Source organism: Podarcis muralis, chromosome 3 (assembly GCF_964188315.1).
Source record: "Podarcis muralis chromosome 3, rPodMur119.hap1.1, whole genome shotgun sequence".
NCBI classification, from domain to species: Eukaryota; Metazoa; Chordata; class Lepidosauria; order Squamata; family Lacertidae; genus Podarcis; species Podarcis muralis.
The window spans coordinates 84,698,081-84,713,694 of NC_135657.1; the positions used below are offsets into that span (position 1 = coordinate 84,698,081).

Consider the following 15,614-nt stretch of genomic DNA (forward strand, 5'->3'; position numbering starts at 1 on the left):
TGCCTTCGACATTCCAGCTGTGAGTTTCATTATCTGTTCTTGCTCTCTTTCAGTTTCCTTAAGTGTTAGGGGAGGGGGAAAATGAAATAAACTAGAATCCATCTAAACAAATGGGGCATTTTAAATAGAGCTCTACACCATTAGCTTTAAAATTCGCTATAGAAGAGACAGCTCTAGAATGAATTTTTATGAATAAAAGCACAGAATTGCAAAGCCTTTTGGAGTATGAATTAATTTTATTCAAGGAGGAAGTGCATCTCTCTCTCTCTTTTATGTGCCTGAGGTATATTTCATAGCAAATGAGAAAGACCATAAAAATTTTTTTTTGCAATCATGCCAAATATTACATGTGAATTCACAGGGAAAAAATGAATTCATTCCATTTAAAAAAAAACTTGAAAATGAGCATTTATTTATTTTTTACTTTTCTTTGGGAAGTGAAAATTTCAGACTTTTATAGCATTTCAGAAGTGAAACTTTCAGACTTTTATAGCACTTTCAAATGATTGACATTTAGATATGAATAGAAATGTTGAAGCTGCTGTTCTTTATTATTTACTCTGTTCTGCTCTTCAAACATGAGAAAAACACCTGTACATTTTAGTTTGAATTGACTTTACTGTTTCCAATGAAGAGCTGTTTTTACTGGGGGTTTTTAAAAAACGTATTTGGGATTTATTTGTGGTCTTTTATTCGTTAGCTGCTTTATGCATTTTTGCAAACTGAAGGTTGCCATATACATTCAGACATAAATAAAGTAAAATAATATGATTTCTTTATCAGTTTCAGGGATCAGTAGCAGCATATCAAAATTTGGTTGGTAAAGGACAACTGAGAGGGGTCATTGGATCGGAACACAGTTGCTGTGATTATTTAACATTCAAGTTAACTGTTTATTTGGCACTGTACAGGACAAAGAAATAACACAGGATCTGGACAGCATTCAACTATTTTAAGGTGTCAGCAGAACTTGTGAGAAAAACCCATAATACTGTGCATATTTTTGGCATTTTGTGCAAGTACATAGCTCAGAAGACTATTTTAAAAAAATTAATGGTATTAAATAAAGGATTAGAAATCAGAAGAAGGGCAACACAGACCTTCAACGTGGTATTTTGTATACTAAATATAACCTACGTACCTGTGGTCCTGGACTTCCAATGGGTCCAGGTTCCCCTGATGCACCCTACAAAAATGTTTTTGAGAATGGTATGTTAAACTTCTAACTATATATGAATGAAAAATGTTCCTGCTATTGCAGACAACACCAAGTCCTTGGTGACAGGACCTGAGTCCTACCCTCCAAACATTCCCCCCCCCCCCCATCTCCAACTGAGCTATCCTGGAAATCTCATTCTCTGGAGACGTGTAGAGACTGACTCAACCAAATCCTCTTCCCTTGCTGGGAAGTCCAGCAGCAAAGGTGCAGAACCTTCTTCCCTGCCACTGCCTGAACTCCCCACACCTCGAATCCGGGGCGGGGGGGGGGCTCTTCCTCCTCTGATAGAACCTGGCATCCCTGCCCATCCCGGCTGGTGCCATGCAGCCCATGACAGCTCAAACCAATAGGAGACATAGTTCAGCAGCATCTAGAGAGGCAAAAGTCACTGCCCCTTGCTACGTGTAAATCAGCCTTCCCCAAACTGGTGCCCTCCAGATGTTTCAGACAATTCCTGTTATCCCTGACCACTAACCATGCTGGTTGGGACCTATGGGAGTTGTAGTTTGACAACACCTTGAAGGTACCAGTTGGGAAAGGCTCCTGAAAATGATTCACGTTGACATGTAGGCAACAGAGCAGCAGCGACATGAGATCTGTGATATTTTTTCGTTCATACTTTATTATGCAGACTTCTGCAAATACACCAACTGTATGAAGCAAACCAAGAATAAATACTAAAAAGAAACCACAGTGACAGGTTTTAGCTGTACTTACTGGATCGCCCTTTTCTCCTTTCTCCGAAGGCTCTCCCTATGACAAGAGTATAAGCCTTCTTAATATTTACATGGACTACATTACATGAAACGCCCGAATGTGTAACCCACAACAATCGGCACAGGAACATAAGAGCTAACCGTCAAGGCACGTACAAGCATTGAGCTGGCATCAGGAAAAGTAATAGAGTACAGAACAAAATATTGTAACCTAATGGATCAGGGAAAACATTCAGAGGACACATTTCTGTCTATGCACAAACTACACATGAGGATTATAGAGTATACTTGGACAGTATGGCAACATTTAGTTATGCCTGGACTGTTAGTGAGTGCAAGCCATGCTTACTTCCCAGCCAACACATGCAGACAAACAAACCATGACACCCCTAAATCCCTGAGTGGCGAATTACATACCTTTTCACCTTTTGCTCCTTTCAAGCCCATTTTTTCTTGGTAACTCTTGTAATAAAAAGAAAACAATATTGTTAAGGGAGGGGGATTAGGTCAGATGTGGGGGAAGGGCAGTTACCAAAGGGGTGAGCAGGTAGGTGAGTGAAGCCCTTAGTAATACACACCCAGACATGCAGACACCTTCAGGTTCATGGGGAGGAGGGGAAATAATATAAAAATATTAAATAAATTCGAAACATATGCAGTAAAAGTGAAACAGAAACCACACACTTTCTGTCGGTCTAAAGAGGAAAGTATCCCAGCTCTTTCAGAAAGTATATACGTCTTGAACTTAGCCTAATAGCTCATTCAGTAGAACATGAGACTCTTAATGTCAGGGTTGTGTGTTCGAGCCTCACACTGGGCAAAAATTCCTGCATTGCAGGGGGGTGGGTGAGATGACCCTCATGGTCCCTTCCAACTCTATGATTCTGTGATTCAGAAATTGCAGAGTTTCCATCGGTCTATAGAGGAGAGCTTTGCAGCTCTTCCAGAAAGTAAACACTACAGCCTCAGACTTTGACCAACATCTAGGCCAAGGAAATTCTTGGGTCAGCCAATGAGAACATGCCCTCGCTTTTGGAACTTGGTCCATAGTCTGTGCAGTTAAGAAAATGCTTTCAGTTTATCTTAACAAGTATGATGACACCAGTTGCGTATCTTTGGAAAAAGCTTCTTCAGATATGTGCCCAGATTAAATTAAAACCAACCCTGGGCAACCTGCTCCAAGTCCCCTATTTGAGCTGTAGGGAGACTGGATAGATCTTTCTTGTGGCAGTCCTGGAGTCCTGCTTCAGGCATTAGAGTAGAAATAGTGGAGACCAAATGAGTGGCTCTTGTTTCCTCATTCCCCACTTTTATGAAAATAGCTTTAAGTCTAGCCTTGATAGTTGGATCATTCCTCACATGAGCATTTGGATGTATCGCCTCTGAGCTTTGGTTCTTTGGTTCATTTTAAAATTAACAGACTAGGAATCCTTAAGCAAAATCACTGTCTCTTAATGATACCAAGCATTTCCAAGCTCTTCATTGTAACCTCAACACACAGCATTGCATATAAGTGTACTTTTCAGAACAGTATGTGCATTTTATTTGCTCATTAAAAGCACAATTGGGAGGGAAAATACATCAGAATGACAAAACAGGGAAATGGAACAAAACAACGTTTTCAGAATGTATATAAATTTTAAATATTGGAAATTTATTCTAATGGAAATGTTCCAGCTCAAGAACTCCATATAAATCACGCAAATGACTTTGCATACACAAAAGAAACTGTTAAATGTGAATCTATTCAAAGTAACAATGGGCTCTCTAATGGTAAAGATGTGAGCTTCAAATGATAAAACAGCTGGTTATAGGCAAAAATTCCTGCAGGAGAGCTAAAGGGAGAAAGTCAAGGGCTAATTCACACAGCATGCCAAGTTGACTATGTGAATTGGCAATAACAGAGGTACACAGTTTGTTCACTGCAACCAGAGTCTACCTGCACAAGTCCATCCAGAGTATTCAAGATTGGGAAGTGGATAGGGGTGAATGCCACATAAACAACGCTACCCCTTAAGACTTACCACCTGAAGTGGGGTGAGTTCAACCCTGCTTTCTCTGCAGGGACCATTGGCACAATTACATTTTCCACAAGGACCTCAATTCATGCAGCTAATCCAACCATGTCTCTGTCTGTCATGCATATGATATCAGGTGGGTGAGGTTTTGGTAAAACCAGCTTGCAGGCCAAATTAGGACCCATGCTGGGCCAAATTTGGCGCAGGACTGCAGGTTCCCTAACCTTGCCATAAACCTTTAGCATCTGCTCCTTTCTCGGAGGGTTTATAGAGACACTTTTGTGGTAAGCAAATGTCAATAAAGCTCAATTTAAAGTGAAACATTAAAATCCTAATCAAAGCTTTGACTTCCATTTATTCAAATGAACTTCTGAATTCTGAGCGTGCTCTGCTGAAGCAACCTGGAAGTTTCAAAATGTGGGGGAGGGTGGAAGGGGGAAGAAAGAATCTTAGTTCCTTCCTGCTAAACTAGCAAGGAGGGTAGGATTGGAAAGGTGCTTTGGAAGAAAAGAGAATGAAAAGCTGGATTCCAAACCACCTAGCAGGAATGTCAGGTCATGTTAACATCAGCATTCAGACATGGCAAGTCTTGAGCCAAGGCCTATGAATGCAGCTTTATTTTAGACTGCCTCACAAATCAGGAATTTGTGCCTCTATTCAATGTGAGACAGCTTCCTTAACTCAGGGAGCACATACACATACAGTTCTACACAGTACATCTCAGGATTGCATATACTTTTGTATGGGAGGTATTAAAATTTTGGAGGCAGTACCATAGAAGTATTTTGGGTGCATCGACCAGGGTTTGATGAATATTATCTTTCCTGACTGTCTGATTTTTACAATGGTGGTTGTCAGGAGAGAGAATGGAACAAAGCATTTGCAGATACCTAGTTATGATGTAGGTGGGAACCTTTAGAGTTCCCTTTCTGTGACTAGGAATACATTCAGCTTTGGAATACAGGAATACGTTCAGCAAATTGTAGTGGAGAACAGGAGCCCATTTAGCCATGCAGCTATGTAAGAATGAATCTTAGCCTAGTAATTGCAAGTTTATTGTTGGATCTTGGAAAACTTGCTAAAATCAACGGAACAGATCTGCCAACCAATCATGTACACTTATAAAAATCTGAACATTGTTTGAATATTGCATGAATCCCTTTACCATACAGAGATTTAAATACATTACACATACACCTCTTTATCTTGGCTTTTGACACTTGAGATGTACATTTTTAGGACCCATCCTATTTCTGTGTTTGTAAGTTGTTGTAAATTGGGACCTTAGGGGGAAGGGTAATAATAGTAATATGCATTGTACACATAGGAATTAATTTATTCTTAGGCTCAATGATGGGAAATTTATTGGCCACATAACATAATTTCAAGAGAATAGTGATGTTTATGTCAAACATATGAAGACCGATCACTCATTTCAATAGTTCCTTAACATCCAGAAAGGACAATTTGTTCTCCTAAATACTGCTAATGTGATACACTGCTCTGAAAATTCATCACCAGGCTTGCAGGATCAGCCCTGCTGTGAGTTGAATCTCTGGTTCCAGAGAGTCTAAGTATCTAAATCTTCCATCATCCCAAATACTAAACTTAGCACTCCTTTTCAAGCAAGTTGCTTGCTTGGAAATAAGTCATTAAATGCTTTGCCCTGGGCAGCAGAAATGAGGAGTTTGCTGAGGCACTGTAAGAGGATTTAAAAGATGATTAATTTCTTGAAGGCAAAACAGCTGGCCCATGTTTGGCCAGAAGATATTAATTGGGAAACATGAGATGACTAAAGAATTTGTAGAGCCTCATGGTAGTGAGAAACATGAATCTTGCAGACAGATGTATATCAAACCCTGAGGACCTCCACTGTGGCTCATGTCACCTGCCACAAAGTTAATCTTAAATAATGTGAAATTAGATGGCTACTAAAACTGATGCCAAGTACACCAAGAAAGATTACAAGAAACAAACTATTTGGGGTGGGAGAATATCTCAATGTAATTGTTTGCTCCATACCAGAGAATGGATTAGGAGACATATGCAGAAAGCAGCATTTCAAATTACTCAAACCCAGTGGGGTTCTAGACAGTAAATGCTACAGCACAATAAATATGTATACTGAAGGCTGCAATCTCATGTGAACTTTCTTAGGAGTTAAGTCCCATTGATCTGAATGGGCCTGCTTCTGAGTAGGCAAGCTTAGAATTTAGGGAAATGCATTTTGTAGTGGCACTGAATTTACTGGATCCAATAGTTTGAAGAGAAGAAGAGTAGAAGAATTCGGATTTGATATCCTGCTTTATCACTACCCAAAGGAGTCTCAAAGCGACTAACATTCTCCTTTCCTTTCCTCCCCCACAACAAACACTCTGTGAGGTGAGTGAGGCTGAGAGACTTCGGAGAAGTGTGACTGGCCCAAGGTCACCCAGCAGCTGCATGTGGAGGAGCAGAGACACGAACCCGGTTCCCCAGATTACGAGTCTACCGCTCTTAACCACTACACCACACTGGCTCTATATATCAGGGCTATATATAAAACGCAGGGCTGTCATCTTGTGCAACTGATAACCCAGATCCAATTTTTCCATGTGCACATTGGTGCAAGAGTGTCCACAGAGGAGTGCTTTAGATTTTCTACCTCTGATTCCTCAACTAATGTTTACCATACACACTAGAGGGCAGTCTTTGATGGGATGTGTCTACATGGTATGAACATGCCCCCTCCCCTCAATTACTAAGTACCCAACCTCTCTTACTTTTTTCCAATTTGGGAATGTGTAAAACAAAATCCCCAGGAACTCTGCAAGAATGTTACCAACATGTTTTACAATGGGCAAAAACGAAGGGCTGTGTATTTGGGGTCAGCTGGTAGGATGGGAAAATACACGAAAAATTAATCTGTAACCATGAAGGAGATTCTTGCAGAAGATACCCTTGACCTGTAACTAGAAAGGTTGAGAATGTCCAATTGTATGCTTGCTTTCCTCCCTCCCAGATGATGGCTTTCTAAACAATCCATTATGTAACCCAGACATTTAGCAAATATTTAAAATCTTGGGGAAAGTTGTCAAATGATACATGAAATTAGAAGTTGTGCAAGCACATATATCTTCCATAACGTCCCATGCAAAATTGCCCATACCTGGTAAAATGGACCTTTAAAGGAATCTTGAAGCGCTAACGCACCTGGAGGACCCTAGAAAGAGAAAACAGTTCATTGTGTCTGGTCAATATAATATTTCTGGCTCGACAAAATAGTGTGATAGGCATTATTCATTTATTTTAACTGAACTGAAAGTATCTCCACACAACTGGAGATTATATATATCTTATATGAACAATTGTCACAGGCCAGCATAAAAAAATATGGAATTTTGCCGTTTGTCCCTGTGCAGGGGCCATGCTAATAATCTTCTCTGTATCATTCAATTTTAGTATGAGTGCTGCCAAAACAAGCCCAGTATCTATCTATGAAATAAAAAACCTGTTCTTATCCAAAGCAGATGAAATTTGAAAGACATTTGATTACTGTCTAAGGTCAACAAAAATATAATTAACATTAATCTTAGTCTGAATCACTTTTGTCAGGCTCCATAAACATAAAATGTTCAGGCTTAACAACTTTAAGGTGTATAATGCTACATTAGAAAGCGAGTGGTGGCAAACTTCCAACAACTTCTATAAGACATATCAAATCCCCAAACTTTCTACTCCTGGTAACACACAATATTTATTTGGCAGTTAAATGCCTTACACGGTCAGACCAATAGTCCATCTACCCCAATACTGTACTATTTTGACTGGCACTAGCTCTTAAAGCTGGGATTGAACCTTGGACTTTATATATGCCGAGCATGTGCTCTACCACTAAGCTGAGGCCATTCCCCTTAATGTGATAATGCTACAACAGAACCACAGTTCAAGTGAAAGTATGTTGATGATACAGTATACTGTAATGGTGTCTGTCTCTCTGTGGGTTTACTGCTGTTTTTAGTATTTTAAATGTTATTGCAAATGTTATGGTCTGACTTGGCACCTCAAACTTTTTTTTTTTGACGAAAAGACAATGTATAAATGTTTTAAATAAATATACAACTTACAGCAAACCAATGTGCATTTTTGAACTACAGTCTGTCTAGAGAAGCTGTCAAGGTTGGAAAGCAGAGCAACAACCCAACTAAAAGGATTGGGAAAACATTCAGTATTAGAATTATCCTCCCCTCCACCTGCCTTATCACAGAGCAAGACGATTTTCCAGGTTAAGAGGACTGTCAAATTCACAAAAAAAAAGCGGACCATCAAGGGAATTGAAGCTAGTCTCAGCACAGTTAATAAATTTCAGCAGAGGACCACCCCAAGAGAGCTATCCTACTACAGAAGCTTCCACACTTTGAAAAGGTCTAATCAGGGCATGCCGAACAGGATCAATCATAGCTGCGGCCATCGAGGCCCAGAATTACAAAATGATAAATATTTATAACTATGCAAATATATAGACTTTTTAAGGACCAAAGAGAAATAAAACAAATAAGCCTTGCAAAGCAATTTTAAAGCAGCTACAATGTAAGAGACAGAGAAAGAGAAATACAATTCAGGGGGAAAAACCAAGGGACACTATCATTTTGTTGTTGTTTATATTGGCCTTAAGCCAGATGATTTTTAAATATCTCTGATATATTATAATGCTCTTGTCAGAGGATGGAATACAATTGGTGTCACTCCACTGAAAGAAGGCATCGGTCAACAGAACAGGGAGGGCGATAATTTTGGGCAATTTAATTTCCTTCTTGCAGCCTTCAAATGCATGCACATATCTTATCTGTTCAAAAGGGTCTCCCAATCCTCCAGAGCAGATTCTGGAGGGAGGGAGGGGGTTGCAGGGCAGAGGAAGAGTAACCAAACATTATCTGCCTTTCCATTTCACCAACCGATGCTTTCTGTAAGAGGAGCGACATCAATTAGGATTCCACTCAGTGTTTTCAGTTCAGAGTCCTTTGTAAGCACCATATCATTAATGCCCACAGCACTCTTAAAAAGATAAGCAGGTGCATTATAAACACAGAGAGATTATGATCTTCAGTGTCAAGCACTTGGTCCCTGAACCAAAGGGAATGGGAAGTCAGCCTCGACCAAGAAAGGCAGTCTTACACCAACACTTAGGGGTAAAACCAGAGCTAAGTGGTCCTTGCTTTGCATGCAGAAGTTATCTGATTCAATCGCTGGTATCTCTAGTTAAAAAGGATCAGGGAGCAGACGAGGGGAAAGACCTGCCTGGGAGTTTGAGAAGTATGTTACAATTATAATGCTTTACTTTTAGACAACATACTATTTAAGCAATGGGTCTATTTATAAACGTTAGCCATATCCACAAGTTCAAAGTCTACCTATGTTCTAGCATCACAACAAGAAAAATAACCCAAGACTGGTCCATGCTAATGAAACAGGGAATCTATGCAAGCTCCCACTGAATATATTTGTATTATAATTTTTATTACCATTAGCCATACAAAAATTCAGAAGTAATAGAATGAGTAAATAAACAATTTCATAATTTCATAACTAGTTAATTGGGCCTTTAGAGATTAACACTGTGCCCTTTGGAATGGTAAAATATGTTTGTTGACTTTCCTTCACACAAATACTTATTTCATTAGTCTTTCAGCAACACAGTGCATAGCTGAGTTAGCATTCCAATCAAAAACTCCTAGTTTTACATCTGCAGTTCTAGCTACTGATTAATTCCAGTGATACCTTTGCTTTATGTATATAAAAGGGGGGGGGGGTTCAGGCACAATAAACTATTGGATTGGAAAGGCAAATGAACTGGTTATCTTCCTTGAAGAAAATAGCTGATAACCCGAAAGTATATCTTCGTTTTAATTACATAACTTTTTCCTAACAATGCATTCTATATGGATTTGAGTAACATAATGTATTAAAATGTTGCTTTAGATTAATAACATGAGGTTACCGGATATGATCAAAATAACTATTCTTGTCCTACCAAGGCAACCCCACAAAAGTATACATTTTAAAAGTAGTGATCAATTTTTTACTTTTTCAGAAATAATTCTACTATTCACATTCAAAGAGAAAGCAGGGATCTGTTAGCATATCAGAGAAATGAATCTTTCTTTGCCTCTTAGCCGAAAATTCAGAATAAAAAGGTGGCCTGTATGATAAGGTTTCTAATATCCAACAATGAAATCCTAAACACATTTGCCTGGGAGTAAGCCCCATTGAATACAGTGAAAGTTACTAGCAAGTAAACCCAAATAAGATTAAACTGTGAGTCTTCTAATACCAGTATCATTGCTTTTCACAGTACACCAAGCTCATAAGCAAGAGATATTATCATCTAAAGAATGAGAATTGGGATAATTTGAAGAACAGTATGAAGAATATAGCACTAATACAGTGGTTTTGTTTTGTTTGTTGATGTCAGATGGCTATCCCGAGGATACATTTCCTAAGGGGGGCATAGATTGGCTCCCATATAATCAAGCTGTAAAGTGTCTTAACGAAGCTACAAATGAGGTAGATATGATATGTCAAGGGAGCATGATTTGCATTTTGACACTGAAGCTTTTTCCAGCAAGCTCCATCTCTTCCGTAAGAATGCACTGAATGGGCAAACATCACAAATACTCCACAAGGCAGAAACCCCTAGCTGTTCTTCCTTTGAATATTACATTTTAAACATAAGAGAGAAAAACCCAAGTAAGTGGAAGGGACTAAACTAAAAGGCCATTTAACTGATGGAGGTACAGATATCTCATACAGGTAATGGCTTTTCTCAGAACAAAAGACAATGGAAGACGATGTGTTCATTTAGAACTCTCTATGGCAGGGGTGGCCAACTCCCAAGATGCTGCGATCTACTTTCTGAATTAAAATCTGGCAGTGATGTACCCCCATTTTTTTTGGGTTCAGCTCAGAGTTTTTTTTAGGGGAGGCAAAGTCGTTGAGCTTCTGTGGGGGGAGCCAGTGATCTACCAGCGATCTACCTGTTGGACGTGCCTGCTCTATGGAACTTAGAGGCACAAGGCCACATTCAGGCAAAACAGGTTAGCAGAAGCAAGTCAGTTAACAATTATTTAGACACTGCTCTTTTCTGTCTAGATTATACAGAAGTGTAGAATTAGTTGTGAAGTACAGTGGTACCTTGGGTTACATACGCTTCAGGTTACAGACTCAGCTAACACAGAAATATTACCTCAGGTTAAGAACTTTGCTTCAGGATGAGAACAGAAACCGTGCTCTGGCGGTATAGCGGCAGCATGAGGCCCCATTAGCTAAAGTGGTGCTTCAAGTTAAGAACAGTTTCAGGTTAAGAGCGGACCTCCAGAACAAATCAAGTACTTAACCCGAGGTACCACTGTAAAGTCAAAGCTGCTGCAGCCATGGGTGAAGGACAGTTTGTGATTTACGTGCACTTTACAAATTCACTCTTTTTTAATAGTTAACACAATAGTGGGGAGCACCTTGCACTTCACAGGTCCCCCTCTTCCTCTTTGGCTAAGGCAACATCACAAACCCAGACCAGCCTTTGCAGTCTAGCTATCAAGGATTACCTTAGATCAAACAGCGCTTCAATTCTAAAACCTTGTCACGGCAAAAGTGTTGCAACCAAAGCAAGACCATCTCCATTTTTTAAAAATAGCTTTAGAGAGGGACAGAGAAAGAGCAAATCACAAGAGTGTGTGTAGAGAGAAGTATTATTAAGAGCATGCAAAGGCATGACCTTTAAAACAAGGGTATAAACAGGAAAATGCATAGCTAGTTGAGATTTGGAAACACCTGACTTTGCAGTTAAGCCGACAGTAAGACTGTATACACACTGGGTGTCTTGTATGTCTAACCTATATGACTATAAAAACTGTTTGTAAACAGAAATCAGGGTTCAGCCTCTGATCACTTTCATGATCACTTGCTGTAACCTTTCCTGTTCGAGCAAGAAAAAAACCTTCTTGGGTGTCACTCGTCGTTGGTGGTGAGCAAAGGACTTGGCTGTGCAATGGACACCAAGTGAGATTTCTCCCACAGCATAAGGAATGAAGAAATTTGAAGGATTGTACATTCCCTATTAAAATATTATAATGCCTGCTTCTGCTACTTTCCCCAAATTTCATGATTCACTTCCTGCTTTTTTGCCCTGCAAGATAGTAAATAAACAAACTGATCTTCGGCCTGTCTATCACAAGAGATCAAATAGTATAATTAGATTATCCATTCTGGTCTTAAAGGTAGGATTAGAAGAATGTTTGCATAAAATTAACATGCCACCGATCTTTCAGTTCCAGTAATAAACACCTGTGCAGTGCACTCTCAAAGAAAATGATCTTCCCCCTCAAATACTGATGGCATCCCAACTCCCATCAGCCTCTACCAGCATGGCCCAATGGTAAGGGATGATAGGAGTTGTAGTCCAGCCACATCTGGATTGCTACAGGTCTCTGGGCTACAAAGCTACACATCTGGAAGGCTGTCTCTGGAGGGCTTCAGTCAAGATTGACCGAAAGCTTTGGAGATGCACCTCCAGGTATAGCAGCCTTTCTTGCAAGCATGCTTTCCACTCAGCTTCACAACTGGAAATATCAGTTATCCCTTCCTCCTCCCCTTGGCTGGCAGGCACAAAACTGTGAAGGGAGAGTCACTTCAGCAAGGGTACAATGTGGGTCCTTAAGGGGAGGGGCTTAAGAATAACCTACTTAAGTATATTCCACTCCAAAGCCTAACTACAATAGATGGTCAGATGGGTGAAGCTCATGGATTTGAGCCTTGTCTGAATGTATAGTGGGAAAGAAAAGCTCTGTACCGTCTTTCCCTGAGAGTAAGACATCCCCCGAAAATAAGACCTACTTCCAGTTTTGCCTCTCGCTGTAATATAAGGCATCTCCCGAACAGAAGACCTCCCCGATAATAAGGCCTCTCCCGAACATGAGGCCTCCCCGGAATATAAGGCCCCCGAAGCTACCGTAAGGCGTCTGACTCCTCTGGACCGTAACGGCGAGCGCCGCTGCGCAGCTCAGTGATTGGCCGCAGCGCAGCTGTTCAGGCAGTGCGAGGTCTCTTTAAATCAGAGAGCCGCCTGCTGCTCGTTCTGCCCTGACGGAGTCTGGCTGACTCACAATTAGACATATGTGTACCATATTCTTCTTCATGGAAACATAAGACATCCCCTGAAAATAAGACCTAGCACATCTTTGGGAGCAAAAATTAATATAAGACACTGTCTTCTTTTTGGGGAAACAGGGTATGTACATGTATATACTTCTTTATTTCAATCTACTTATTGAAGATGTAAATCTCAACAGCACCCCCTTCAAAAAAGTTTAAACATCACAAGGTTACCTGTCATTCAAAAAGACCTCTCCCTTGAATAATAATTTAGCACATTCTGCTCCTTTGAATATTTTTCAGACTTACCACATACCAATGAAATATTAATTTAAAACTAAGTTTTGATACGTGTATAGAATAGTGGGGTGAAGGGTCCAGACTATGTTAGTTGCACTTGGATCTCTGCTTTCTAGCAGTGGTGGAATTGTTGTATCGATCCATGGGGCCCCAAGAACACTATACATTAATGTTATTTATAGGAAACAGGCAGTATTGGTGGCATAATGGTAGGAGAGAACTTTTGACATTTCTTCACAGGACAAGAAAAGGAACATTAAAAGGCAGATAATTTATCTGCCCATCTGGAAAACACTTCTGAATCATCACTTCCACCCACTCCATGCCTTCTTTGGTAAACAGAGTCACCCACCCCCCAACTCCCTTTCCACCCCTCTAAATGCTTTGCAATGAAACACGGAGATCTTTTACCGCAGCCTCATCAAAGAGAAGCGGCTAAGAGCCATGGAAGCAGAATATTTGTGTTGAAAGGATGAAAGAGGCCACTCTGAACTTTTGCGGCTAAAGTGCGTCTTGAACCCTATTCTCCCCAAGCCCAAGTTTCTAGGCTGGTTGCTCCCACCCCACCCCCCAATGAGGGCTGGGCTGCAAAATCAATGAGGGCTGGGCTGAAAAACTATGCATTTGCCTGCTTGGGAATATGATTAGGACCCACCTTATGTCTGTGACAAATGAAAATAAGCCTGAGATTCTTGCTGAAGAGGCCACACAAGGTATCAGTAACAGCTGGCAGAATCTCAACTGTCATCTGTGGGCAGCTATTCTAGCAGTGGGAGAGCTGATAAGCAGAGCTCTCTCCACCGGCTCTGTTGTGACAGGCCAGCTCCATCAAGCCTCCTCTCCCTCAGCTGTCATGGGGGTGGGGTAGCCATTTCATCAGGCTATCTCAGTAGCAAAGATAGGAAGCAGGGTTCATTTACATCCACTTTGCTGGAGGCCCAGTTCCATCAGGCACGTCCTGCCTCTGAACTATGCCAGCTGGTCAGTATAAGAACAACTGTCTAGAAATTGGTGCCGGAGTTCTGAGTTTTATTTTCCTCTTCCCTCCTTGTCCCCTTTCCCTTGTGTGCTGTATCCTCCCCGCCCCCCATTTGTTTGAATGCAAGCCTGCGGGGAGAGGGTGCCTTCTTTTGATTTCATGCATGGGAGCCTTTGGGGATGAAGAGTGGAGCAAAAATGCTCTAAATAAATAAAAATAAAAGAAACCTTGCCCTGCCAATGATGAAAAATTAATAAAATAGCTAACAATAGGGCCCAATAAGTAATTCTTCTCTAATACACATGCAAAGAGAAAGAAAAAAGCTCTGCAGTACCCATACCCCCATGAACTGATCTTATAATGCCTCTGATATTCTGTTTACTATAATTAACTGAAATATTCATTCACTTCCAGAAACCCTGGAAGGATGACAATCTTTCCAGAAGCATTGGAAATGCGATTTCCAAAGCAAACCATTAGCTACTTAAGATAGCTGTTGTGGTGGCACAAACATGTATATCTTGACTTATGACAGGATATAACTATACAGAATTAATATACAGATGGGGGGGGGGGGATGAAGGGCTTTTTGAAAGGACTGCATATGGTGCTGGAGAGAAAAATGAAGGCCAAATATTGAAGCTTTGCAGTGACAATACACAAACTATGTTTCTTGAACACTTATTAAGGCTGCAATCCTACAAAACTGTACCTGAGAATAAACCCTGTTGCACTCTGCAAACTTACTTTTTGGTAATCTTGCACAAGATTGTTCTTTTTTAAAAAAATACTTTAACAGCACAATTTCACCAATGCATATTTTTAATGATGCATTTGGGCGGCATACAGCTAAGATGTAATCAGAAGAGACCTACTGAAATTAATGGATCCAACTTGGCCATGTTCATTAATTGCAATAGGTTGAGTAAAACATAGTTGAATACCACTCAATTGCTTACATTTCAAAAGCTGCAATGAAAATTGGGCTCTAAATGAACATTTGGAAGGTTATTATGGTTGCTGTGCATAACAACAAAAGATACTTCCTTTACATAAGAAAACTAAAGCAATATCATGTGAATGGAAGATGTGTGATAAGGGAAATGATTGTAGCAGAATGTATACGGATATTCTGGAGAAATAAATATTGTTGTATGTTTGAAACATGGTGATTTGCTCTGAAATGTGTATTATCAAGGGGAAAGACAATAACACGTATATCCTCTGGCAACTTCTGCTAAACAGGATCTCAGCAG

The 15,614-nt window shown here is 40.2% G+C and overlaps 1 protein-coding gene and 1 pseudogene across 4 annotated transcripts in view; both read right to left on the minus strand.

Annotated features, from left to right (window-relative positions):
- COL19A1 (collagen type XIX alpha 1 chain) overlaps window positions 1-15,614 on the minus strand; it is a 192,001-nt gene that overhangs the window by 44,005 nt on the left and 132,382 nt on the right. For all 4 annotated transcript variants that reach the window (XM_077926263.1, XM_077926265.1, XM_077926264.1 and 1 more), the window contains exons 18-21: window positions 7,102-7,155; window positions 2,353-2,397; window positions 1,937-1,972; window positions 1,142-1,186 (exon numbers count right to left, since the gene is read on the minus strand). In XM_077926263.1, coding sequence (XP_077782389.1) covers window positions 1,142-1,186; window positions 1,937-1,972; window positions 2,353-2,397; window positions 7,102-7,155 — 180 coding nt within the window. The remainder of the gene's footprint in view (window positions 1-1,141; window positions 1,187-1,936; window positions 1,973-2,352; window positions 2,398-7,101; window positions 7,156-15,614) is intronic.
- On the minus strand, window positions 7,318-7,418 carry LOC114595084 (U6 spliceosomal RNA; annotated as a pseudogene).